Below are 27,371 nucleotides of genomic sequence, written 5' to 3' on the forward strand. Positions count from 1 at the left end.
TACTACGTACAGAAGTTTTACTTCGCGAAGGTATTTAAAAAAATGTATGCTCAATGTCATTAACAATATGGTGTAATTTAGCTTGTCTCAAGAGTCAAGCAAGTTTGTCAGAAGTTTTGTTGACAAACGTCAGTGATCGGTACTGCGCCGAAGCTATAGGGCTGACTTCGGTAAAATGATGTGACGTGAGGTGCCAATCTGCAGAAAATGGCGGAGATATATAGAATACATGATTTAGCATGAATTATCATGAATAATATTAACTACTTATTTACCTCTCAGTGTCTTCAGGTAACTTAAAAAGTACATTCTGTGTTTTTATTATTATTTAGGCAGTTAAATACTGCACAGTATTAAGTACACCATTTTTTTATTTTTTTCCATCATACACAAGAATACGCGTGCGTGAGTCAATGTTCGCTCGTATGTGAGGCCTTGTCAGTGTTGCCAGTCGGGTCTTGTCAGAAATTACCAGAAATATAAAAAAAGTAACCTTTTTGAATAAAAAGTAATTCGAAATTTTGACCATTCCATGAAGACCGAAAAGTGACCGGTCGTATAAAACCGTTTCATGGATTTGCGTTTTATTATCAAAAAAACATTTACTAAAACTCATTGTCTTTAACAAATAATAAATCAAATTCATGTTTAAATGCAGTTTATGACATAATTTTTAAATTGTCACTATTCATATTTTTACTGAATAACCTGTAAAAGTTAATTCTACAATTTCTGAAAAATCACCTAAAAGTAACCTTTTCATTAGTGTAACCTAAAAGTAACCAATGCAGTTCAAAAGTAACCTAAAAGGTTACAAAAGTAACCTTCTGGCAACACTGGGCCTTGTCGAATAGTACTCTTTGCCTCTACCATGAGTTGCCATCGAAAACTTGTCTGGGGGCACGGCAGTGCCCCCACCAAGTCGAGCAAAAAAGCGGCACGGCCGTACCATCCTTTTCTCGAAGCAATTCAGGCCATTTTCGACCGCCTGTAACTTCGTTGTGGATAAAACTAGAAGGCTGAATTTTCATTAGCTATGCAGGCATTGTAAAGACACGGTATATTTAAAATTTCATTCAGTTTGAACCAGTAGTTTAAGAATTATAACGGGTCAAAGTTACTTAATTTTGTCACTCACTGACTCACTGACTCACTGACTCACTGACTGACTCACCGATCATCAAAATTCTAAGGCACTTCTAGCAGACCTAGAAGCTTCAAATTTGGAATATAAGTAGTGTTTGGTGTATGAATCAAGGAAAAACTAAAATATTTGGGGGCACGGTAGTGCAACCGCCAAGTCGAGTAAAATTTTTCAATTTCGGTCCAGTTTTCTAGATACATAACTGCTGTCTACAAAATACAAAAAGAAATGAGATACAAAAGTAAATTTCAACTTATGAAAATACATATTCATTGTCGGATTAGCTTTCTATCATGATCTCGTAAGGCTGCGTTTCCACCAGAGATGTGCGAGGATGCGTAGCGAAGGATGTGTTTGTAAAGAACCAATAGAATCGCTTCATTTACCTCGCCTCGGTCAGCACATCTCTGGTAGAAAAGGCTCAGGCTGTACAACACTAATGAGCACTACACATCCTCGTACGATACATTTTCCTCGCACAGCTTTGGTGGAAACCCGCACACATTTTCACAGCACAGCTAGACATCTTCGCACGACACAATTCCCTCGCATATCTCTGGGAAACGCAGCATCCTCTCTCTCCCCCAAGGATCTCCACAATGTGCCCGCATCCAGGTTCTTCCCGCGACCTTCTCCAGATCGTCGGTCCACCTAGTGGGAGGTCTGCCCACATGCTGATAACATGTTCCATCGTAATAAACTCCTTTCCGACATAATTTAATAAAGAAAACACCTAAAATGACCTAAAACCACAATTTTATTTTGCTTTTCACACGTCAATAAGCCAGTGAGTTACGTTACTGTGACAGCTAAGGTATTTTTCGATGACATCTTTGAAAATTGCAACTCATGGTAAGTTATTTGTATGAAACTTAATAAAAACTTTAGTCGCTATCGTATTCAATTAGATAGGTTTTTTACCTAACGATTTGAGATGAACTCATGGTAGTGTTTTTAGTTTTTCTGTGGTTCAGCTACTAACCGCTAGAGGCGCTGTACAATTTGCCATACATTTTTTTACGCCCTCGATAGCGAGATGCTCGGTAGGTAAACTCATGGTAGAGGCACTTGTAGGGGGCAATCGTGCGTGTTTTGTTTTCGATGTAAACTCGCGGAGATGAACAGGCCTGCTAATACTGCCTTAGTTTTTCTAATTATCTCATTAATTACTTAGCCCCAAACTAAGGAGCTGATTAGATACTAATACATTGCGCATAAATAGATACATATTAATGAACATACATAAACATAACGTATCCAACTACCTGTAGAAATGCTTACCATAATGACATTTATCTCCGTCGGGAATGGAAATTCGGACTCGAAAACCGCTAGACCAAGCGGCAATCGTTATTTTTCACAATGGCAGCAATTTCCTAACAAATAGAAAAAATCAAACCAGCTTTTCCTAAAGAACAAGACACGGTATAGGTTATAGAGTTATTACTATGTAAATAGTAAACACGTAAACTTTCATGGCCTTTCTAGTCTAAAGCTGTAGTCGGATCAACGCCATTTAGTCGTTGGCTTAATTAATATTAAAATCACGAATGTGGCGAGCTTTGGCCTTAGTTTTCTGAAGTCAAAGTTTTCTAATTAACAACACAACATTCCCAGCGGGGACTAGTGTTGGTCAGCTATGGTAGGCGATTCATGATAAGCTAATCTATACTTATTATTATTATGAAGCTGAAGAGTTTTTATGGATGTTTGCTTGAACATGCTAATCTCAGTAACTACTGGTCTGATTTGGAAAATTCATTTCGTGTCGGATAGCCCATTTATCGAGGAAGTATTTAGGCTATATAATATTACCCTACAGCCAATAGGAACGGAGCAGTAAAGGAAAATGTTGCAAAAATGGGAAATATTATTAAAATTATTTTCACGCGTAAGAAGTCTCGGGCACAGCTAGTATTAGTATATGTCAGGAGTGGGTTCACCACAATGTTTATCGGTCGATGGGGATCGAAATAGAAGTGCTTCTGGACCTTTGAGATAATTTTAGAAACTTTGGACGATTCCTGATAAGTTAAATAAATGCTTGTGTGTTGAGTGGATTCACCAAAATCCACTGGTCGACGGGGATGAACTAAAGTTACTCTAAAATAGAAACGGCAATGCCTTTGGGAATTTGAGCTATTATTTTAAGAAACTTTGAGGTATTTTCGCCTTCAGGACTATAGTCGCCTCCATAGTCAGTATTATACTGGTTAGCAACAGTCGCAGCATGTAAGACAAATTATTTAAAGCTGAGGGCAGCCGCTGAAAATCACAGTCGGGACACGCTGTGTGTTTTGATTAATGATAAGCCTGCGACTTTTTGACACGAAATTCATTGCCTTTTGTTTTCTTTTTCTATTTTCTGTTGGAATACATATTTGCGAACGATTTTGCCATGGTGATTGCAATATAAATGTCGGTGATTATGATATACCTTTTTTATTTTTTAACAATTTCAATGATGCTTTGAAAAACAGTACTACCTTGCTCTCCATTGCTCTTCCTAGCTGCTGAGAGTTCAAACATAACTGCTTATTTATCGTTTGAAGTGTACACAGGGATTTTACTGACATTTATTTTAACGAGATTAGATTAAGACTTGATTTTAGTGAATTCTATTACGAGAATTAATGTAAGTACACAGGTCATATCTGATAAACGGTACTGGTTCTATAAATATGGCATTTATATCAATCCACCTTGAAGATACAGTAATGAGGTAAATGTGAATTAACTTCGAATGATGTTACGGTAGGTCTAGGCAATCAACTTTGTAAACCGGTTTTGGATGTAGTACACGACAAACGAACGTTTAAATGCCTACTGAAACGATATACGCTAACGAAAATGACGTCACATTGTTAGAGCCAAAGCACACGATGTGTTGCAAAGCCGGTGCGACGCCGCCGGAGCGGTGTCTTAGGCCGGCAATACACGGACCGCTTGAGCCCGAATCAGTTGCAACTGCTCGAGCGGTTCGTGTATGTGCGTCCATAGAACTGCAGTTCACTGTGCAGTCGACAGCTTGAAGTTGTCGACCCTGACTGCTTCAAGCGGTCCGTGTATTGCCGCTGTTATATAAAAATGCCTGTGCAAGGGCGGACATCGAGCGGTGCAGCGCCCTAACACATCGTGTGTTTTGGCTCTTAATGGCACTATTTTAAAGAAATAGGCTTAAATTGAGTGCCTTTTTGACTCTACCAATCACTAATGAACTTTGCATAAGGTCTAAAAGTTTTTCTTTGAAAAATTTATTTTTGTTATTACGCGTTTGGCAGCTTCATTAACTATTTATAAATCAAAGCAGCACGATCTTATTAGTTAATTACTAATTTGAAATTTTAAGCTTAATAACTTTATTACTTAACCCACTTACTCCTACCAGGTGTTATAACACCGCTAAAAAGTAGTTCGGAATATCCTCAGATAAATTATAAAAATATCGAGAATTTATTTACTATTCCTTGTATTTTCTCTTCATTACGAATCAAGCTATAATTGAGTATGTTCGTTATCGCATATTTGCTTTATTTTGTTAGTATTTTACTATTTTGAATTCTGTTATTTAGTTTTGTGCAAAAACGTCTTATAAAAGCTAAGATATTTCATAAACTTGCTAGTAATACCTCAGATTATACTAGTTATTATTTTAGGTACTACTGTTAGCTACAAAACTATAAACTTATGTTTTTGAAAAGCTTTACATTTTTGAGACTTTTTATGACAAAATTACGATCGGTGTTTTAACACCTGGTCGCATAATCGACGTCTAACTTGTATATTCATTAAAAGTTTAGGCCACGATATAAAAGACCGCTGAGACTTCACGGAATAGTGGAAATATTAGAAAACATTGACGACGATGATCAGATACCGAATTACATAGCAATTTTACCACCAGAAAATGCTAATGCAGAAGCAACAGATGAAGATTCTGGTGAAGAAGACCACGTTACCTTACAAAATCTTCCAGGTTAGCCTTCTTCCGTTTATCTAACTACAGTTACTTATAGCGTGTAAGTTTTCTATTGCTATTTTTCGTGAATTTCCAGATTCTCAACTTAGAGCCGAGGCAGAAGTACAGTAAGACAAGTCTTCTTCAGACAAAGAGGATAACATCCCGCTTTCTGAATTTTTTAAAGTAAGACGAAATGAATCTAATGATGCCTCCAATGCAGCTAGTTCTTCTGCCATGAAAGTACCTACCGCAATCACAATTATTACAACAATGCAATATAGTGCAAGTACCTTCTGTTAAAGTTTGTGCCAAAATGTCTAAAATATACATGGCAAAGCAGTTATACTCGAAACAATATTTATGAAGAATGGCGCCACAACCAGGGTCAACGGAGCTTACATCCCTATGTATGTACTACTGTACTTACGAGTACTACATGCAACTGACATGTAAAATTTGCAAGAAAAAATCAATTTGGTGTAAAAAATGCGCCACGTACTAAAGTATCCTGGGTTATGATTTATGTCTCCACCATCCTCCTACCTCCTCTGAATAAGATTTTGGTATTTTTTAAATAAATGTGTATAACTTACAACTCGTTTTTAACTCTTAAACCTAACAAAATCATAGTATAATTTTTTCTCGTAGTAGTAGTCCATTCTCCGACCAGGTGTTAAAACACCACCCATTTTCCGGCTTTTCCAGTTGACCAAGAATTTTTCTAATATTTTTCTGTGGATACTTGACCTCTATTTAGAAACATACTAAAAATTTATAAAAATTGACAAGGATAAAAAGTTTCAGGAGTATCTGGGTTAAAACTTTATGATTTACATATTTCAAAATAATGAATGAATGCTTTATTGTCTACAGGTACTGATGCTGATACCTCAGAAAGGTTAGTTGTAGATTAATTCTTGTTACTTATATACAGACTTGTAATGTTTGGAAAATCACATCTATTACTGTATAAGATACAGATTTTACTCTACAATAGAATAGAACAGTTTTTATTTGAAAGAAAGGTATACAAGCAGGCAAGACATAGGTATATACAGAAAGAGATGTGCCGTCGTGTGTACAATGCACTTAATAAGTACTTTTTAATCATTGTGTTTTGTAGGTCACTTTTATTTGTAACTAGCTTTCCGCCCGCGGCTTTGCCCGCGTGGAATTTCGTTTGTTAAATTTTCTTTGCTATAAACCTCACGGAGCCCGAGACCTTTCCAACGAATGCAAAACCTTGGAAATCGGTTTGTGCGTTCTGGAGTTATAGCGTCAGGGAGGAAAACCCGACTTATTTTTATATAGTAGATTAATGAAATACGTGTTAAAACTAATGAAGTGTTATCAGCGGTGGACTTGTGATTAGGTTAGTCTAATAAGATGAGCGTTTAAGCCATGCGGTTGCTCATTTATAGAGTACCGCAGCGAGTTCCACGAGGAACCCTTTAGATCCTAAAGATATCGCGAACTCTGTAAAAATATAACAAGTAGGTAGTAGTATAACAAACTTGGAAGAAATGAAAAATGTATTTTTGTATGAATATTACGATGAAAATATACAGAACCATCGGCATGTCTGGCGAATATTACATTAACAATGTATAACTGAAAAAAGATTCCGAGCTCACAACGGCGCTCAAACCTTCAAAGGACAATGCCTTTTACGGGTTTTGTCATGCAAACCAAAGCAGAAAATTTTCTTTTCCGTATCCGGTCCGGATAACCAATTTAAAAATGAAAGGAAAGTATGCTTCAGAACGGAAAAAATGTGGTCTCGAACATTTCAATATTGTGGTTAATACAAAATTACTTAGCGAGAGCTTTAGGCTTTTGATGACCGCCTGACTGACATTTTAGAAATCAAGATAACTTTAGCCTGGTCACGTTATTAGGAGTTTGGGCTACTGTAAAAAAATATTAGACCGATTAATCAAATAAAATTAATTAATTGTTTTTGCATAAAACATGGTATAGGCAACATACAGGCTAATTTTATAAGATGTGCTGTGCTAATGTTTTGCTATTTAGACAAAACATGTAAATATTAAATACGAGCATAAATGGTACCTATAATTAATTGTGTAATACATAAAATGTTAGTTAACAAGGAAGATAGTTCAAAAGTTACAGTTTTATATTTTCCTTGTACTGTTAAATTGGTAAACCATACAGGGACATCCTGTGAGCAATGCGGTTAAAATATAAGGTAACTGTTGACGTTTGTCGTTGACGGTGACGTTACGGGTGCAGCTGTACTCAAATGTACTGAATTGCAAAACTAAGTAGGTACCTATTACACTTTCAAAATTTAATTTTTTTCTTAACTATAGAAGTTAGAGATTTAAAATATTTTTTTAACAAATTTTATCAGCTTTCTTCGAAACTTTGTATCAAGTACTTTTTATTACGTAAATATCTCTGGTATACTTAAAAGTCCTTGCAATTTGAAAAGTGTGATACTTATTTTTGCAGGTTAGTGTAGTAAGTAAAATGTAGGTAAGTAGGTACATAAATACTTACGAGTTCGGGTGCTCTACATTTCTGTGCTCGAAGGGGTTGTAGGCTTTCTCATTGATGACCTCTTTCGAACCCAGGCTGAGGGTCGACTGGAAGCCAGGGTTTGATGCTAGGTTAGCCCTGAAATTAATACATGCAAGATTATTAAAGTATACGCATCTGTGCTATTCCACTAGCGAACCATTAACAGAAAAATTTGTCGATGTTTTATATTTTCACTAGTAATAAATTATTTTATGTTTTTGTTATACTATAAAACTTCTGACATACGTCTTGTGTGATTGTAATTTATATTATTTCGCAAAAATATTCCTATATAACTTTTTGTGGATAAACACATAGCATCATTAAGTACCTACGTATTATAATGATAATGTTATATTTTTTGGCTCGATATCACAAAAAATATTCCGTTAACATAATATGTTACCTACATTAGGGCCTCCTCAAGCAAGGAATATTTTTTGGTAAACTCACCAAATATTGTAGACTACCTAACAAATTCATAATTATCAATTAAGTGAAAAAAAAAAACAGTTAATATACTTATTTTTACACTAATCACTCATGATTAAGTTGGCAACAAAAAATAAATAATGTGATGTTTGGTAGTTCTATTTATAATAACTTAACTGCTAACAATTGTAGTTTGACTCGTTAAGCAGGAATAAACTGTGAGTCCCAATAACGGTATTATGAAACACTTATTAACATCAAAAACAGTAAATCAGTCAAATTCTCAATTCAATTAAAAACGTATGCGATCAAAATAAATAGTAATATTACTAAACACACGGTCTCCGTTCCTTCTTTCTGCTAATTATAGCATAAAATATGTATTTCATTATTGTATTATTTGTTAGTTGTAAAAATTAATAAATATCCTAATTCCACGATTGATTGTCTTGGCGCCTTAAATAAGTGAGCTAGATAAATCACGTAGCTACTCGTAGCACGTAGACTGCTCGGAGCAAGTTATATGAAATTTCCCCGTGGCGGTCTCATACTTATTACAAATACGGCATACTGCTATGTTTTAAATTGTTCTAATTTTGTGTGCCTATAAACTACCTAATTCTAGCTAACTAGGTAATTTTGAGTAAGGACAAAGCAAATTATTTTAACCCTTCTAGTATCAAGGAATCAAGACACAATATAAATCAATATTGTTACTGCGGTTTCAGTCGTCCACTTAGGGTTAAAGTGAATTACAATTTATATACACTTTAGTGAAAACGCAACGAATTGCATACCGTATTTATGTCAATAAATAAATACAGTTCGACAAGTTTGTATTCACATAGCGAACTTCAGGCGGCGCGCCCAAAGGGATCGGTAGAGTTTTTGCGGGTACTTACGTGGAATTAAAGTTGTCGAGGACAAGTGTCCCTTTTTTCTCATCCTTCCCCATTTTGGCAGGTTATTCTGAAACAAAGATATAGAGAATGTTGAAATGGCGTTCGTTTGGGTTGTAGTAATGAGTTTGTTGCGTTTATTATTTATGTTTTTTTATTAAATAAACTTTAAAAATTAGCATCTCTTTGGAAAGGGATCTGCACACATTTTAATACTCGGAACCGAAATATCTCTCTTATTTTTGTCATTGATCACTCACTGATTTTCAGATAGTTCAGAGAATTCAAGGGAAAGTTGTTAGCATTGTCTTTTCTTCACCGAAATGTTAATACTTGTATTTTACTAGTTTTTGCATCTTTCAGATAGAAAATTTGTTTTTATGAGATTATGTAGCACTAGGCTCCTACCCAAATGACGGTCTAGGTTTGTTAAACAAATTAGAATTTGTCCTTTTTATTGTGGCACTAAAAAGATGGCACATCCAGTAAAAAGTACATCTCTTCCGTTCAACAGCCTAAGGTGATAAATGAGGTCGCACTTTTTTGGCAATAAACGTTTCACAACAAACTAGTGATGTAACGAACCTACCGATGGATATCGATATGGTTGACCTTGAAAATCGTAGATTTCTGGCTGAAAGCGTAATTTTTTTAGTATTTCCTTGCCAATCTACAAAAATCAAAATCAAAATTATTTATTCAATTTAGACCACAAGTGGCACTTATGACACTTATGTCACTTATGTCACTACAATTAATTAATTAAAAGTTAGATAATGTGGCTTTGTGGAAAATTAAGTTCTATACTATCTACTTTGCAATAAAATACAACACGCTTAGCTAAGACCTACAATATTTAGGAAAATAAAGATATCTAGGTAATTTTATGGAACAAGCTAATAAGTTTTCCTGTTGCCTTTCCAAGGTCCGTGTCAATGGCACATTATTGCTTAATTTTATTTTACTGTTGATGTTAATAGACTGTAATTTAGAGTTACTTCCGTTTATAGATGTCTTGTTCCATTTGTCTTGATTTGTCTTCCAACGTCCCGAGTGAATTTATCGATAACAATAAATGGCAGCACTAAAACAACGTCATTTCGGAGTTTTAATGCAAAACCGGTTTATCTCGTTTCGGCTGCTAATAAAAAGTCAAAGACAGATTTAACTTGGCCAATTTTGACGCGAACGTGTAATTTTTTATTGCCTCTGGAAATTGGCTTACGTTTTAAAGGGACTATGAAAGTATTACGGTTTTAGCATGGCTCGTAAAATTTATAATTTATGTTTTTAATGTTCACTTTATTAAAATGGTTTACATTTTTGGGTATTACTCTTTTACTCCGTTTCTTTTATGTATTGAATTAATTTAAGTTGTCAATTTGATTTTATTTTTGGAACATGTAGGTGCCTAGTGCTTAAAAGTATTGATAAAGTAAATATATTTATAGGAATAGATTACCAAATTAAATTATCAATTTACTAAATATCAATTTTAATTTTCTTGGTGCCAAATAATGTTTAAATTGCATTAATGTTGCTTGTGGCAAAAAAAAATATATCTTCTCGGATCTCCATGGAATAATATTAGAATCCTATTACATAATAAGACCTGATTCTACGAAAAAAAAATGTTAATGAACTTATCTTACATCCTTTAATAAAAAACTAGCTTGTTGACATTTAAAACAAATAATAATACATATGTTAGGCAGCTTTGCTTAATGAATATACGATCTAAATAAATATATGCAGTGCTTGTCTAATTAGTGATGTCAATAGATTTTACGGATATGGCCAGTTTTCAAGGTTTTGGTAATAAAATAATATGAAATCATGATTTGAATCACGATGACATTTTTCGTATATGAAATCATAGTTTCGTTACTACCTCTTACCCGTAGAGCTATATCCAATATTTCTGATTTTTTAAATTGTGTAGTCTGTGATGAAAGGCTGTTGATTGCGGGTTTTGTTTGCTTTTTTTACATGTGCCATTTGTCAAACATAAATACTACAAACATAAAAAAAATGCAAACAATCAGCGAGCTCTCAACAGCGCGCATTTGTTAGTTCGAGACTTGAAGCGCACTGTTACGTGCTTGCTAGTAATAAAGTAATAAAGTCTTTATTGTGTATGAACAACTTAGTTAATAAGTTAGTTAAGTACTTAATAAGTTCCAAAAAATCTTCAATGTCACAACTATCCTCTGATACAATTCACCTCGGTCTCCCCTACTACGAGTTGTATTTAATTAAATAATCAAACTTTTCTATTTATCACAACGACTGTCTACATGCCGTCTAACTTTTAAACAAAGGACCTATAAATTAGGCATTCCTATAAAGACTGACTTTCCAATTATTTTGAGTAATTATAGACCTTTACAAATTCCAAGCTCGTTACAAACTTGAAATAAGTACGGTTCAATTGATCTTTGGAATTGTATGAATGCTTTCCAACAACTCGTGTATCCTACTAATTATAAGTAAATGCGAAAGTTTGTATGGATGTCTGGATGTAAACATGTTTGTTACTCTTTCACGCAAAAACTACTGAACGGATTATGATGAAACCTTACAGTATTATTGTTTATTACCCAGAATAACATAAAGGCTATAATTTATGACGATCTGTGACAAAGTAAATTTCACACGGGTGAAGCCGCGGGCAAACGTTAGTGAATTATATTCATATAACTACAAAAGATTAGTCATATAACTACAAAAAAAGTAATAATGTATAATTGATAATAACATTGATATTATTATAAATAGGTATTGTGACTTTAGTACCTATCACGAAGTCTATTTATGAAAGCTACACCTTTATACGCCATTTGAATAAGGCCGAAGTAAAAATAAATAGATTGATCTTTTTGTAAGAGTATGGCAAATAAATTCATATAAACGACTATTTTAAGTAAGACTGCGGCTAAGTATCTCGTAGTCACCTCAGGCAATACGTATGAAAACTACAAGTCAGTCAGTACCTGAGGTATGGCAGCGGCACGGGAGGGATGACATTGACATATTAGAAAGAAAGAAAGAAACATTTATTGCCATGAACATCACAAAAGACAAAAGAGGTAAAATAAAAAAAAAAGCAAATAAGACAGAGGTGACATAAAACATGCAATGAAAGAGCAAGTAAACTAAGCAGTGCCACCCTGTCGCACAGCGATGCCCATCGCAATGGGACCCCACTCAGCATATGCCGTGGCCCCCGGTGAGGGAGGCCACGACGCTGGTTTTCAGTGTGCCCCATTATTATGAAGTGACAGACCATACAAATCTGAAGCTTATCTGAAGTCTCGCTAACGTTTGACGTCTCAAAGCACCCTTCGGTGCCGCTCCCATACCTCAGGCACTGACTGAGTTAAGCGCTAGACCCTATAACTCGTATAGCGACCAGATTATTGAAACATTAATATCCAGTACCAAGTCGCGAAGCTGTCATTTTCTGCTATATTTCGAGCTGACCAGTCATTACAGGCTATAACTTTTGGTCTACTTTAGCGATTATCAGGCACGCCCAAATGGCTACGAATAGTGTGGTGTTGAAAGTCATAAAAGTGAAAATATGTGGCGGCCATAACGCAAGGTTTACACTAAAAGTTGCATGCTTAAGGCCCTCGCCCACGGCGACTTTTAACTACTAACGCGCGTTGATCGCATTTGCAACGCACTACAGAAGTAATGCCAACGCGCTACTAAGGCCTCAGCCTCGAACTTAGCGGGCAGCGGCGCGGGAGCGGCGGCGGGGCGGGAGCGGCAGGATCTTATGCGTAAAATCAAATAGACCGGTCCTCGAAAACAGCGGCGCGGCAGCGGCGCCGGAGCGAGCAACGAGCGGGCAGCGGCGAGGGAGCGGGCAACGAGCGGGCAGCACACTCCTTCTTTTGCCCACAATAAATCGAGCGTAAGGGATAAAATTGAATCGAAATAAAATTGTCGTCGTTGTTCAGACATTTCGTTCGCGAATAAAAACAAATATCTCGACAACACAACCCCGAACACAACACTTCGCCGCTAAAGCGCCGCGCGAGCTGCCCGCTGGCTTCGAGAACGGGTCTGCGTTGCCCGCCCCGCTCCCGCGCCGCCGCCGCCGCCCCGCTGCCCGCTAAGTTCGAGGCTGAGGCCTGACGCGCTACAGCAGCGCGACTCGTCGCTACAAAAAGTCGCCGTGGGCGAAGGCCCTAAAAATACGGCACTGAATTCTGATAAAGGTGGGAACGAGAAGTGGGAATGGTCCCGTTAAAAATCGAACAAAAGTTTTCTGTTTTAAGCTTCGTTACGAATTTCGGTGTTGATGGGAAAATACCCGAGTGCAAAATCCCAATTTTGAGAGAGAGTTTTGAAATGCAAAATGAGATTTCCATAGATATTTTTTATAAATGAGTTCTGTCTGTGGAAGGTTTCGTGGGTTTTTATGATTGTAATTGTTAAACACCGACCCCGAGAAATACTATTAAATGCGGTTCTTATAATGTTTAAGAGACAACTATAAAGAAAGAAAAGTTTAGAAGATATTGCTGTTTTAACTATCCATTGCCTGTCATGTCGTCTCGTTCTATCGCAAAGAATCACCATTTGATGAGAGCGAGAGCAAAAACGGAAATGGATATTGGATAGTTAACAGTGTGGCCGTGAGTACATTTGATTAATATGAAATGCGTTTAAAATGTACAGAACCCTTTGCAAACCAGAACAAGTCTTGCTATTTATTACTGAAAATGCCGACCTTTTTTAATTTTGAGCAGCTTGTTTTACTAAGTGCCTGTTATTTGTTCAGCGCTCAAGGCCAAAATTTAAGTCCTACACGAATTTCCTTGATTTTCCTCATTATTATTCAACGCGGCCGCTAATTAGGAAATGGTGTTGATAAGGATAATGTTTTGATATAAATGAGATTAATTATTAATAAATAATGTCTGTCTTGAAATTTGAATGTTAGGCTTTTGAATATTAACCAAGAAAATATTTCTTTAAATACTTAGGATTTTTATTAATTCATTAAGATATTGTAATAAATATAAACAATTAAATTCTTGGATTTTTACGTCTCCAAAGCTCTGAAAAGAGGTTCATCGTGACCTAAGTTATTTTTAAATGTCTAATTCTTAACCGGATGTCCCACGAATGCATTACAAGTCACACAAAGACACAAACTTGGAATTAAATACGCTGAAATTAGTACGATAGGAATAACTTAGGTTATAATAACTGACCTCGATAACTACAAACAACCGCTACCTATGTTTGGTAGAGACTACATTTATCTTAGTATACCTACATATCTGGTAATTGCACGAGATTGACTGGGGATAAATAGGACTCGCGATTGTTCTGTAATTATACCGCTAGACGTGACTGTGATTTGGTTGCCACAGTCTTGCGTCTTGTAGACGAGCTGTAATAAAAAGTGTGGAGAAAAAATGGCGATGAAAAAGAGATGGTCCAAAAAATCCAAAACAGATTGTGGCTAAATGGGCATCAGTACTTTTATTATAATGTTCATTTTACCCTACCGAAATATTAATTTAGAAAGAGTCAATTATCTCAATAAAAAAGTAATTAGTGAACTCTTTATTGAAAATTATTATTCAATAAAATCAAACCTATCGCATTTTTTTTTAAATTTCTTCAGCAAACTCAATCATAATACTCGTTAGCAAAAGCAAATGTTACACAACAAACATTTGTGTAACACAAGTATTTTCGAACAAAACCGCATCCGGCAGTGACTAAAAAGCTGTTACCATTTTAGTTTTTTGTTTTATTTTGTCGAAATTCTGTGGCATGTCACGTTAGAATTATTACCTACACCGTCGCTTCGTCACAATCTAATTATTCCCTACCGACATCTGACTGGCTGTGTTTAATCTCTGCCTACGTTTAACACTTAATGTATTTGATATTGTTAATTAATATAATTAAGCCTTCTACCTAATTCCGACGACCTAGGTCAGGCTTTATAGGGGCCTGAAAAATATGTATATAGCCACTATAATTTGAACCTAATTCACTTATTTGTATGTCGAAAAGCAATGAAATATTTAAACATGATGTGTGGTATATGGTAGAGTGAGCTAGCTAATAAGAAGCTTGTTCACTCGTAGCCTGTTAAGCACAGATCATTTTTTCTGTTTTTTGCTTGAAGGTCTTTAAACTTTTGTGATTCATTAAGTTTTTCGAAAAGAAGGTGAAGAAACACCTGTGAGTCCAAAAAAATGTAGGCACTACTTAGACTAATAACTAGGTATAGTATACGCCTACGTCTTGTACATATTAATTGACATATTTTATAAGAACTAACATGATTGTCAACAAGACACAAGTGTTTCAATCCGTCAATGGCCGATGTAAACAGTTCACAAGGCGCGTCATAAGTCTTTTCATGAAATTCACAGTGTATCAATATCTTCAGACCGACGACCGAAGACAGATGGTTCATTTGACGTCTAGACACCCAAGGGTAAATGAAATTTTTCATTTAAAGAATACATGACGAATACTTACAACAGTTTTTTTCGCGAAAAAACAATAATAGATATATTATATTGGAAATTAGAATGTTTTATGTTATTTTCAGTTCCATGAAACAAGGCTGGAATATTAAATAGATATTCGTGGTAACCTGTTATTTGTGTATATTTCTGTTGTTAATATAGGGACCAAGGTTTTGAAAATAGTATTAAACAGGACAAGCTAAACACAGGAATAATAGTTAAAACATGGAAATCGAAAAAACGTAGGTAATGGGCATTTTAATTACGGTATTATTTTTAATGATGCTGAGATTGTTAATTTGTAATTGAAGTAAATATCTTATTTGATTTATACATAAAATCAAATATTCTTTACTTAAACAAATCCACAAGTCAATTTTACACTCACTTGGGAAAGAATTCGATGCCTCTGAGTCAAGAGAACTTTTCCCGACTACGACATTTCCATTTATCATAAGTTTTCCACCGTCTAAATCGTCGGTACTTACTTACATTGAATTACCTAACAACTGGCATTAAGTTTTTGCAACTTTAACTCAATGTCTACAAAGTAAATACTTACAAATCAGCTCTGAGTAATAAAAGCACCTTGTTTTTTGTCGTTCACGGATCACGGATGAAGATCTTGTGCAATGACGTAATCACAAGGTGGGGACTAAAATGTTGCTTTGCAAGCAATGACTAATATTGTTTTTAAAGTGATATTGTTTGTGTAGGTCTAACATAATTTTTATTAAATTAACAGCGCGTTTTAAAAGTGTCGTTGACCAAAATTCTTGTTTTTTAGGATTTTATTGAGGTAGCTATTTCTGCCACATATATTTTAACTAAGGTAGGTGTAAAGTATACCTATTTGGTAAGGATTTGTAGAGTCATGGCGTGTAGAGATAGAATCTTGGCTCTGCGTGAGATCTAATAACTTATTTAGAATGCAAGCCAACCAGCTCGCCTTGTCAACATGAAAATGTTTTTGTGGGATTCGGTTATCTAAATGTATTTACAAAAAGTATTTAAATACGATTATATACCCTTCGACCTTCACGATTTGGATTTTGAACCACAGTCCAAATCATTGGTGGTGCAAAAAGACTAAAGACACAGAAATATTCAAGACGAGGTCTTTGACTCTCGTTTATTTTAAAATTAAAATTTTATTAGAGTCAAACGTTGGGACGGAATGAGCTACTAAAGGCATCAAAGAGTTTCGTTAATGAAATATCGCCACTGTTTCCAGGCAATTTACCGCATATTCATGTTGAGAGGGCGGGCCCGTACTAATTTATTTAATTTAACGAATACACTTTAACATCCCTGATGCTAAGTATTCTGCAAGCTTGGTATAGCAGCATTTTAATACCTTCGTGATTGCTACGATTTTTTACATTTCGGCCATCACAGACTTTGAATTAGATCGTCAAAACTTTTTAAATGCTTTAAACAATGGCCTATTAAGGTTGCGTTTTTATTGGTATTACAGCTTATGAATACCAAAAACAATTAAATAGATTTGTTCATATGGGAAAATAAGTTTTTAAATAACATGTGGTTGAGTTGAAAATTGTGACAAATTCAATGTTGTAATATTTTTTTAAGAATACGTTTTTATGAAATCCCTTTCATAGCTTAGTAAAAGAGTACATATCCCTTTCAGGACGACCTAACACGATCGTGCACGTTATTTCAAAAAATTCCCGCGCCTTTTCTAACCAACTTTTCGGGCCCAAGACGCTAGCCAACGATCGTGCAACAGTCTGTTTATGAATTAAACGCATAGGTGCGAGAGAGAAGGCAGTCAGTGTTCTTTGACACCGAGGTAAAGATGTCGACCTCTTTTGTTGAGCGGAGTGGTCAGCGTTAGTACTAATTATTTGGTGATTAATTCAACTATTTTACTAGAATTTTGTTTTTAATTTTTTGTTTAGTTAGTAGTGTAATTCGGTAAATAATATTTTTGGCATTATTTATTTTGCAGTGGGAAATATTACCTCTCAAAATTTTGTTTGCACGATAGTGATGATCCGACTCAAACCCAACATTCGGTGACATACTTTGTATGGCGGTGAACTATTCTATTTTAATGCTTTCAATTAAATTTCGGCTTTTAGGAACAGAATTAACGGGTTAATTGTTGCTTTAGCTTATTGGGCATGTCAATTATTCCGAAATTGAAGAGATGGAACATGATGAAGGCAATGTAGAAGTCTTGGTTTGCCATTGATGCCTACTGATGAGCCTCAATCACCTCCAAGACCAGGTCCATTGTCAGTTACTGTGCCAATAGCTCTCTAAAAGTCGTCGAAAAGCCATGCGACTGGCCAAAGGGTCTTGATACAGATGCCTTTGAACCAGAGGGATTATTACTATCCAGAACTATTGTCAGCAGTAGTAGTCTCCTTTGACCTACAGTGAAGGCTTTTGACTATATGTTTTTTAAACATACAGCTGTTTGTACCAATAATTATCCGCAAAACGGGAAAAGTATTGAATACCCCAGCAAAAAAGTTCAAAAAGTAGTTTGAATTAATTTCTTCATGGGATGTATTCCGTCCCCACGCATTCACGTGTATTGGCGTCAAATAGAATGAGATTAGCTTTAGTGGCTGACAAAATTTTCACAGATCTTTCTTGAGTTTTAGTTGGGCTTTCCATGTTGTAAACAGTGAGGAAGCTCCTGCAGTAGGAAAGCCATAATTGAGTTTCGGAAGGACCCTTCCTCGCTGTGCTTACTCAAGTCTAGAATGCTTGAGACAAAGTAGAAAGCCAACATTTTTTTTATTCCATAGAAGAGCAAATGGATTTCATTCATGGGACATGTTCACATGGTTTTTGACAATTAAAAAAACAAAGCCACATTCACAGGAGCTTTCGTCGCTACTAACCATAATGGTTTGATGATTGATTTCGAAGTTTATCAGGCCGCAACAATAAACTTTGTAGATCTCTGTGTTTTTGAACTTCTGCAATTCTTCATCTCTCTCAAGTAGATTGCAAGTAGTTAGCTCTGTATCTTTTGAAAGGTATTTCTTATCCATACTTTTATTCGAGAAATTTAATGAAATGGGGCTTCATGAGACTGGCACAATTATGAAAACTGAATTTCTAGGACGAAAAATAAGGACATCAAGCAAGAATCCCAAATATTCATTAATAATGACATTGTTATTGTAAAATGTTTGGATAATGAGTAACAAACCCGTCTAGTAGCATCCAATTTTACACCAGAAGAGGATTTTTTCCTCATCAAGAGATGTAATAAAAATCTACTAGTGCCTACCGTTTTAGCTATTTTAAAATGTTTTGCAATTTAAATCAGATATAATACTTAAAGTTCCTTTTCCTTTTAAGAGTATTAAAAATATATGTTTCTAAATATTTTATTGTTTTTTAGGTTTTTAACTTCAAAACCTGACACCGTCACTTTCGTGCAGTAAATTAATTTAAGCCTGAGCGTCACGATCGTGCTGGGTCCCCCCACGCAGAGGGGGGCGAGGGGGATTTTTAAAATTATTTTTTTGGAGTACCTTATACAATAATAAAACATGTTATGTAGTCAAAAATGTTAATTTTAAAAAATCTGAAATCCGGCCTGAAAGGGATCAAAATATCACAAAAATACTGTGAATTTATTGTCAATAATACGAGTAAGCTATACCTACTCAGAAATGTACTAGTACTAGCACTGTAATAATCACTATAAGTAGTAACTAAGAACAAGATTTTTCCTATAGTTAATTGAAACTATGTAGGAAGTTAATGTAATATCAATGAATGTGGCATTCACGGCATCCATATTTATTAGGATCTACGAGAATATTGTTGCTATGTTATGTTACTATTTGATTACATTATGCATGAGTATTTCAATTATTTCCGTTATAATAGATAATTATAATATTTATTCCTCATGTCTATTAAGTAGGTAATATTATTTTCAGTATATTTTTATTTATCTAATAGCAATAGCACCTTTTTCATGAATGTTTCAATTACATACTTCCATTACAGGTTTATTACCATTAACTAATATTTATAATTTTCAGTTCATTCAACCAATAGTGGAGAACTTGCGTTTTTAAATTGAACTCAATTATGTATTTGAATTAATTTCGTTTAATGATGTTTGTTGCCATTAACCAGTATAATTTTCACTTTATTTATCTAATAGTGAAGTTTGTCAAATTCAATCGTGTCCGATTATATTTTTTACGGCACATGCCCGTGAATTACAACATATTGTATTCAAGTACTTACGTTAACCTATCTACCTGTTATTCAAATTCCAATTCTTTATTAATATGTAGGTCCTTTTCAGGGCACTTATACATGTCCCAATATAGCTCGCTACATTTGTTATATTTCTACAGTAAAGTATCCAACACTTATAGCAACGGGATCGTCGTATTTTGCCCTTGGGTGAGATGCGTAACATTTCACAATGGTTTCCAAGTTTCCAACGCGTAAGCTCGGGACAAAGCTATATTCCCCTCTGTTGGGATAAAGCAATAGTGAAAGTTTTTTTCTTAACCTTAACCCTCTCACCAAGACCAAAAAAAAAAAAAATATCTTTTTCCATCTCACCAACTCGCTCCAAGATATTGAATACACCAAAATTGCAAGCAAGCCAGATGTTCACTATAAAGTTCCGCACATTAAGTATAACAGCTGCAATACAAAAGGCTCTCTTATTTCGCCCTTAAGTTTAAGATTGTTATCTTACATGGTGTATCATTTACTCTACCGTTTTAACCCACCAAACTACTTCGGGAATGGATCAAGTCTTTGTTTAAAATAGCATGGTTTTATTTACAACGACTTAAGATTCAGTGTTTATATTGATATTGCTGTATCAGCCTACCATTTAACGAATTTTGAGGTAGGATAATTTTTCTTTTTTACTGTAGACAGTAAAAAAATATTTTTTTTACAAGTTTGTTTAGATCCGTCTGTTATTCTTAAAGATTGCGATTACGAATGAAGACATTATCTGACGAATCTCATCGTTCAAGATACAAATTATTGCTTTTAGTCACGTTTCCTGCATGGTCTGGAGATAACGGGGAGTCTGCTATGATCTGATATTGCCAGTCTGATAGGTAATGTTTGCTGAACGTGACTCCGATACCCAATATAGACCTTATACCACTTAAAATAGTAATGGAGTATAATTAATTTGTGGTAGCATATCTATCTCTATCTGTCTATTCTATTTTTATCTAGTACATAATTTTCTAACGTAAATAGAAAATAAACATCTTCGTGAAAAGCTCTCACAAAGCTTTTGTTTAAAAACTATTCTAGTTCTTCTATTTGGTTTGATATTGAAGCTCTCGTAAATAATTTCTAAGGTCTCTTTAGCCTTTTGGCCAACGTAAACTTTTTTCATACTTGACCTATTTTAGAAGAAAAATTTACCTTCCATCTGCCCCATAACCTAACGAACATTATTCAAATTTTACGTCAAAATGGACCAGTGTTTGACCGTCATACCCAAGTTAAATTGATGGCTTTTGTTTTAATCTCTGAAAGGGTTAATTTGAATATAATATTGTGTTGGATTCAAATAGGTCAGTAGGCTTAAACCAAATAAAGAGTTTACAAGCTGGTTTCTTAAGGACTCTACACACCAAGCCCGCCGACAGCCCGGCTTGGTAAAAAAGCATGTTCACGACTATTATGTCAACAGTCAACGACCCGTATCGGCGGGTTTGGTGTGTAGACTGCTTTAGATCACGTATAAAATCTATAAACTATATAGAACAACGCCTTTAAGATATCCAACGACAAAGTAATATCGATGGAATAAGAATGAGGACGCAAAAGCTATTTTCATTCGCGATTTATTTTTCTTGTTTTTATACCCTGGGGCATTGATAAAATACCGGATCTATTCCAGGATACCTCACTTTTTCATCTCTATCTGTCTCAGTAACCTCCGTAAGATGCTTCCATGCGTGAGAGAGATGTATAGAGTCGAGAATCAAATGTCGACATTGTTTTTCGAAGTAGATTCAGTTTCGGAATACAAGAAAAAGTCAGATCTCAAGAGTGTTGAGATATATTCAGCCAATACGGCAGAAACACTCAAGTAAGACAAAAACCAACTTGACTAAGATTATTTGTATACCTGAGTGTTGTATACCGACTATCTACCATCGATAGTGGAGGTGTCCATGTTATAGACAATGAAAACCTAACCTAACATACTAGTAGTTATTTAGTAACCTATTAAAATCTTCAACAATTAATTTATTCAATCTCAAACCTTAAATTTTAGATTTAAAGTTCACAATCCGTTATCTGACTTTAGGGATTTTCCTTCTCACCTCTAGGTACTATGTATCGCAGCATATTATGATATTACTTTTAATTTAGCTCTGACACAGGTGTTTAATGGTTTGCAATGGCGGTTTATGTTTACGCTACAATTATCTATGTGCTTGTTGAATGGCCTTCAACTATCACGACTGCGCCAAGAGAACGTGTAGGTAAAGCAACTTTAACCGAAGAACAAAAGTTTTTGGAATTCATGCTAGACGTTCGTTACCATTTCATACTTAAATACACTTAACTTCGTCTGCAGTCAATGCAAATTCGCTATAGATATCAATTCGAAATGCTCGCACAAGTATATGTCATATTTGTTACACAAGCTGAAGCATGTGTGACAAATTATGTGACGCACATTATGTTGTTCAATTAACTATTTTTTAAATAATTTCAACGATTGTGTTTCTGAAAGGTGATGATTTAAGGAACAAAGCCAGACGGTGTTACTATCGCATTTACGAGTATACTATTCTTAATCATCCAAACATTTATCGAATTTCAATATTTGTATTGCTAAGTATCATCACTTTGAAGTATTTGTCAATTTGGTTAGGATTGAAGACCTAAGAATAGTATGGCTCGTATAATCTGAGGCCCAAGCCAATAAACTTTAGCAATATTGAAAACAAATATGTCCGACTGATATTGACACAAAATGCCCATGCCTTAGTGATATGCGAACAAAATGAAAAATTGTTGCAGTCTTTTCTTTTACTGAAACATGAGTGCAAAGTTTATATTTAATAATAATATATGACATCCTTCTCCTCTTTAACTTTGCAACAAATAGGTAAGCGGTACTAATAAATATTAATATAAGTAAGGTAACGACAGATATAAGTGAATGTGGTGTATCTTACAAGAAGGAAATTATCTACTTTTTTAGTGACCCCGAGATAATAAAAATTGGCCATTCGATGCGCTTGATTGAAAATTGCGCGATGAAATCGACTCCCTGAATAATTCATAGATGGAAGTGAGCGACTGAATGGTGTTAGCTTTGAATTCTCGGAAAAACTTGGTCAGAAGTGTTGGTCCATCGGACGTTAGGAATGGGTGGTTACCCGGAGCAATATTTCCAAGGAAATTCTTGGGGCAAATTGCCGGGTATGTTATTAAACGTGCCTGAAAATTTGACCACAAATTAATTACGGATTAATTATAGCTAAGTAAAGGTACTTATCTTTAGTCCAGTCATCAGTTAGACACTTATGGGTAGAGTTTTTGTATTTTTGTTTCTTGTTTTTTACTTTTGGATATTACTGCTTCGTGTGTGAAATCTTGTTGGATTTTTCATGATTTTTGATTGACTTACGATATTTATGAAATATTGTTTTGAACTAACATGGATTGTGTGAAAATGAAAAACCTTTATTGGGTGTTATGATTTGTGACATCATAGATATTTGCTTCTATGCAATAAATTCTAAAGATTTAATTATTTTAAAATAAAATGTGATATTTCAGACACGTTTCGTTTTCAAACATCTCATGGAACCCTGAACAGTTGGTTCGTTACCGATCGCGTTCTAATCGGTCAATTCCGAGCGGTTGAAATCGAAAGCGTAGATAATGTTATCGCCGGAATCACTTTTCCGTTTGTGCATTCTTACTCTACAGTGTTTATTGTGCTCTGAATGTCCTACTTAGAAAATAAACACACTTCTATAAGAATAGGGATGTTTACTAGGTAAAAAAGCTAGAGTTTTAATTAGTCCGTCAGTTAGCTAATCAAAAACTACTCGACACGTATTTTTCACTTTTTAAAACTAATGAAAATGTAAAGAGATAAAGCGTGCCAAAGTTCTAAAGAAAATGTCCGTGACGTCAGTGAGTGCGTCAAAGTGCAGCACTTTTTGACCTCGCGCGGCACTTCAACGCACGATAACTTTGTAATTATTTGTTTGATTGACAATTAGAATTATACGTGTCCAATATTTTTTTATAATAAAATTGATAGACTAAAAATTTTTTTTTGAAACATGACATGATTTTCAGCTAATAAAAATTTCGTGTGAATACCTATAGTTTCGTGTAAGTTTAAGAGGCGATGAGTAATACAATATCTAGACTTACTAATATTTTAAAGCTGAAGAGTTTGTGTGTTTGTTTGATTGAATGGGCTAATATCAGGAACTACTGGTCAAATTTTAAAACTTATTTTGGTTTTGGATAGCCCAATTATCGAGAAAATCTGTAGGCTATATGCCATCACGCTGCGACCAATAGGAGCAGAGAATCAATGAAAAATATTGCGAAAACGGGAACATATTGAAACAATTTTCAGGCGTACAAAGTCGTAGGCACAGGTAGTAAAAATTAAGGTAAAAAAGTAAAGCATTATTTTTATGGCAAAACTTTTATATTTACCTCATTTTTATAAATCTCTGCGTCCATTGTAGTAAAAAAACAGTGACCAATTCGGAGTGAATATTTATACTGTGATATACGTTATGTACAAAATAAACATTTTGAAACGGGAAAACAATTTTCCGATGAAATTTTATCCTTAGTTAAAATTCAATAACATGGTTATGTAACTCACTGTTTGTCTCTGGTACCTAATATTAAAATTATATCGTGGTCAGGATTTGGTTGGGTTTGGGGATTTCAGGCCTTAAAATATAGCTGTACATTTGTCTGACAAAATCGTGTTTCTAAGCTCTATTGTCCACTTAGGTATTTAAATGCCTAATCATATTAGTCTGGCCTTATTCGGACACTTGGTGACCCTAGCTCTTAGTTATTATTATTGCCATTTGTAAGTAAAATACAAGTACAAAAGGCACAGGTTAAGCTAAACACTGTAGTTACTTGTAATAATTATTCCGTTTTGCAACAAAAACTTCTGCCGTACTTGTTATCTGTATACACATTGTCGTGCGTGCGTGTGCCGCCAATGTACTTGACATTACCAAACTCAATGTCAATTTGCCAAATTGAATGTCAATTTTGACGAAACGTTTAGAGTAGGCGCACACCGTTGATTTTTCGTCGGCCGATAGTTTAGTCGGGCAGTTGATCAGTATGGGTATGTATGGGAGTGCGCACACTATGCCGATTCGATTTGGCCGATTCTTCATACAATTTAAAATCGGGCACAACTATCGGCCAACTAAAAATCAACAGTGTGCGCCTACTCTTACTACGAGCACCTATGTACAGTCAACCCCAATTAATTTGCTTGCATTCACGCGGTCATTAACGTGGACTGAAATTGACCTTTGCATTGTGAAAAAAAGTTCAGATAACTGAGACAATTAAGCTATATCAATTCTAACATTTAAAACTCAATCGGCTTTTTTTTGTCGCGTAGGAAATGCCTTGCGCACCGTCACCACTCCTGAAAAGGACGGGGTATACCCACTAAAACCTCCGCGGCGTTCCGTCATCGCCCGAGTGGGGGTGTACTATTACTTATTCTGTGGCCGTAGCCTTAGACTTCCGCGACACCAGCCTAAGTGTATTATGCTATGGCTTATAAGCCAGGCAGCGTCGAACTCAGTACAACTGTTTCCGTTGATTTTTCAATATCTTGTATAAAGTTGTCAAAGTATTGGCTGACTCTACCTATTTTTTGACGATGATCTAATTAGAAGGCAATTGCGCAGTTCATTTTTTAATTTGCATCTTTAATTCAGCCGATTAACCGTTTAGACTTAATTTACTGATCAGACGTTCAAGGATACCAAGATGATGCACAACAAGGCTGCCAAATAGTACTTATCTATAGTTCACATTTATTTTATTTTATTTGGTTTACCAGAAATTGTTACATTGATGCTTACACAGTATACACATTACTCTGTTTATACTATAGGTACAAGTAGGTACATGATATTTTGTGCTAGTACCTACATTTTGTTTGTTATGTGAGCCCCATTTTCTATTCCGTTTGCTTTGAATATTTATTATATAAAAAACATAAAAAGCCTAATATCTCGGCCCCAAGATTTCTGTATATTATATTCTCCCTAAAAAAGTACTTAATACGACGAGTTTTTTCCTTTACTGTTTCCATTTCTAGCTGCTGAAATACAGTCGCCAGCATATTAAGTTATACAATTTATGCAATACTAGCGGCCGCCCGCGACTTCGTACGCGTGGAATCCGTTTTACCCCCTTCATCTATCTTACGCGGTTTAGATTTTTTCATACTAATGTTTTTTCCCGCTAACTCCCGTTCCCGTTGGAATTTCGCAATATCCTGTTGTAACTAAGCTTTAAGTTTACTAAGGTACCTGCATGCCAAAGGACATTGTCAGAAACCGCCTTAGATTCCTGAGCACAGCAGTAAAGTATCAAAATTAATCTCTTACTTTTTGAATACTTAAATATTAATTAGATTGTAACGGACACTTGAGGATTAAAAAATGAAATAATAAAAGTATTTTATATGTATTCCATAATACTATGACGACATCCGGACATTTTAGGGCGTGGCCTGCTCCATATCCTATGAAGTTCCATAATTTGTGTCGATAAAATCTATGTAAAATCGGCACAAGGCAATGCCGTACTTCATTGTTAGGAATCCATGTAATAGTGATGTTGACTGCGGTCATCATAGACAATAAGATACCGATCTTGTAAATAAAATAAATCGTCCAAATTGCTACAGTATGACTAGATTTTAATTAAAAGTTAAAAATATATTGCACGATACTACAAGAAGCTATCTAATGTGTCCAACTGGTCGAAGGTCATGAATAAAATAAAAAGAATTGTGATCATAACACTGATATAGACAATGACAACAATATGGGATCATCTTTAATATATCTGTTACAGTTTCAAAATTCGATGAAAAATCCAATGCCGCTTAAAGTGAGAGAAATGTCTAAAGTTCTAATAGAATTGAAAGATGCCAAATTTCAAGCGTCTAACTTAAGCGGTTTAGATTTTTCATACAAAAGGATTTTCCCGCGAATGCCCGTTCCTGTGGGAATTCCTAAGTATCCTATAACCTGTCCAGGAGTATGAAGAATAATTGTACCAAGTTTCGTTCAAATCCGTCAAGTAGTTTTTGTTTCTATAAGGAACATACAGACAGACAGACAGACAGACAGACAGACAGACAGACAAAAATTTTACTGATTGCATTTTTGGCATCAGTATCGATCACTAATCACCCCCTGATAGTTATTTTGAAAATATATTTCATGTACAGAATTGACCTCTCTACAGATTTATTATAAGTATAGATAGCATCGTCTGTTATAACTACATAAGATATTACAATGCTTAGCCAGCCGTCTTAAGTATACAAAATAGTATATCAGTCGCACCATGTTGACTTTAAGGCTCATGCTCGAATTGAGTAATGAACGAAATTGTTAGTGCAAGAACAGAATATAACTTTATTTATTGAAGTAGCATTAATGTGCGAAAATAATGTGATTTTTAACCAGGTTTATTTACTCACTTTGAATTTATTGTTCATATTTGTTCGGGGATCCTGCTCTATCGATAAGATTATTATTTTTATTTCAATTAAAAATAACAGTATTTTATTACTGCATAGGTAATCATTACCTCCTGGCCGCATT

General features: G+C 35.0%; 1 protein-coding gene across 1 annotated transcript in view; it reads right to left on the reverse strand.

Annotated features, from left to right (window-relative positions):
• Positions 1-27,371, reverse strand: part of LOC114364476 (proton-coupled amino acid transporter-like protein pathetic) — a 55,561-nt gene that overhangs the window by 11,707 nt on the left and 16,483 nt on the right. Inside the window, exons 2-3 of the mRNA XM_028320647.1 lie at positions 8,987-9,053; positions 7,632-7,748 (exon numbers count right to left, since the gene is read on the reverse strand). Of these exons, the coding sequence (XP_028176448.1) occupies positions 7,632-7,748; positions 8,987-9,039 (170 nt within the window). The 5' untranslated portion in view covers positions 9,040-9,053. The remainder of the gene's footprint in view (positions 1-7,631; positions 7,749-8,986; positions 9,054-27,371) is intronic.

This window comes from Ostrinia furnacalis, unplaced genomic scaffold (genome assembly GCF_004193835.3).
Source record: "Ostrinia furnacalis isolate ACB-3 unplaced genomic scaffold, ASM419383v2 OfSCF7437, whole genome shotgun sequence".
Classification (NCBI taxonomy): Eukaryota; Metazoa; Arthropoda; class Insecta; order Lepidoptera; family Crambidae; genus Ostrinia; species Ostrinia furnacalis.